The sequence below is a fragment of the Ricinus communis genome, chromosome 5 (assembly GCF_019578655.1).
Source record: "Ricinus communis isolate WT05 ecotype wild-type chromosome 5, ASM1957865v1, whole genome shotgun sequence".
Taxonomy (NCBI): Eukaryota; Viridiplantae; Streptophyta; class Magnoliopsida; order Malpighiales; family Euphorbiaceae; genus Ricinus; species Ricinus communis.
Genome location: NC_063260.1, coordinates 16,874,168 through 16,876,034, shown reverse-complemented (window position 1 = coordinate 16,876,034; position 1,867 = coordinate 16,874,168). Strand labels below are relative to the sequence as shown.

The 1,867-nt window shown below is 35.1% G+C and overlaps 1 protein-coding gene across 1 annotated transcript; it reads left to right on the top strand.

The window, feature by feature from the left end:
* Nucleotides 1-306: 306 nt before the first annotated feature.
* On the top strand, nt 307-1,317 carry LOC8261189 (zinc finger protein 6). The gene has a single exon (XM_002516690.4). The coding sequence runs from the start codon at nt 561-563 to the stop codon at nt 1,218-1,220; it is 660 nt and encodes a 219-aa protein (XP_002516736.1). The 5' UTR covers nt 307-560; the 3' UTR covers nt 1,221-1,317.
* Nucleotides 1,318-1,867: the final 550 nt, after the last annotated feature.

Genomic DNA, 1,867 nt, shown 5'->3' with positions numbered 1-1,867 from the left:
ATAAGAGACGAACTAAAATGTTAGATTCATACACTTATCATATGCATAAATACCATAGTTAAGCACCCATTGGTAGGCAAAAATGTGACTTTATGTTTTTTAGTTTTTCAATTTTATTTTATTCAATTCTTTAATTTTTATTTTATTTTATTGAGTTGTTGTATTTTCTAATAAAATAAAATAAAACTTTGAGACTTTAATAGAGTAAAATTGAAAAGTTTAAGGACTTAATAATGAATTTTGCTTTCTTTTTTCCTTATAATATTTACTCAACCTCCTCATCAGGTTTCTTGCTCTGGATTTTTCTTGATATAGAGTTCTTGCTTTTTCCTCCTTGTCTTTGGTTTTTTCACAACCAACTAGGTTTCCCCTTTCTTTTCCATTTCTGTCTGAACTTCTCAATCAATGAGATTCTCTCTCTTTTACTACATCCTAAATATACTCTGTTTAAACCTTTTCCCTACACTTTATAAATACCAAGCTCATTCATAATATATTTCACACCACTGAACCTAACTCTCTTCTCTCTCTCTCTCTCTCTCTCTCTCTCTCTCTCTTTCATGGCTGATATCGACTATCATACAACAAAACCTAATGCTAGGATCACCGACAACAATAACACAACCCTGAAGCTCTTTGGGTTCAACATTAATTCATATAATGTTACCGCACCTGACGATTCAACCAAATCACCATCTGGGTCATCTCCAGAATCAGCTGATGAGACTACTGATCATCAAGGTCGAAAGTACGAGTGTCAGTACTGTTTCCGTGAGTTCGCTAATTCTCAAGCACTGGGTGGCCATCAAAACGCGCACAAGAAAGAAAGGCAGCTTTTAAAGCGAGCACAGCTACAAGCTACACGCAATTTAGCAGCTTCTTATGTCCCTGCTTCCATGTTCTCCACGTTCACGCCACTGCCACCGCATCTCCTCCCTAGAGGGGTAGTTCCATTTGCAGTACAGCAGCAACACCACCACCAGCAGTCATCATCTCCATGGTTTTACACGCCTCACTTTAATCGCCTCTCACAGGGAAGTCCATTGCTTTCTGGGCCAGAAAGGCGTCTTGAAGATGAGCTTATAATGACTCCTGATGAGGATTTGGGACTTCACGAAAGGACTTTGCAGCCTGCGGCGGCGTGGAGAGGGTTCGGTGGAGAGGATGGTGAGAGTCACCATGATAAGGGATTAGGTTTGAACTTGCATTTAAGTCTTTGAACAGTTTGTACCAGTCATTTGGGGTTGGATTCAAAATTCAAAGGTTAGGTCAACTTCTTGATGATAGTACTTTTATGAGGACGAACCTTGTTACAGACCTTGGTGTCATGTAAATTTTTTCAAATTTTTTATAGTATATATTGAAAATTCCTAAAATTAAAAGCATCTAAAATAAACCCAACTCTGATCTACTTACATCATCACAGGCAAAGACTTTATCACATGTTAATTTGATTAAAAATGTTTATCTCAAAATTTCTATCACTAACTATAATCTATTTATATGATTTATTTATTTGGAGGAAAAAATAAATAGAAGAAAGCCACTATGAATTGATTATTTGTTAAAATGCAACTCAAGCAACCTAAATTATTATATCCACAACTTCAACTAGGGAAGAACTCCATGAGATATTTGGATTTTTATTATCTGCATTTTAAGTATGTTGATCTCTGTGTTTCCCCATTTCTTTTATAAATACCTTTTAAAAAGTTTGATATTATTTTGAGCTAAAGAATCAAGCTATTGAGATCAATTTTAAATCTCTCCGAGAAGAAGATGAATTATTATTTTTGTTGCGACTTTTATTTTTATAAGTTAGTACTAATTAACTAGATTTTTGGTACGACTGCTTCAGAACAAGCAA

Excerpts from the sequence above, each read along its gene's own strand:
- LOC8261189 (XM_002516690.4), top strand. The coding sequence starts at position 561 with ATGGCTGATATCGACTATCATACAACAAAACCTAATGCTAGGATCACC.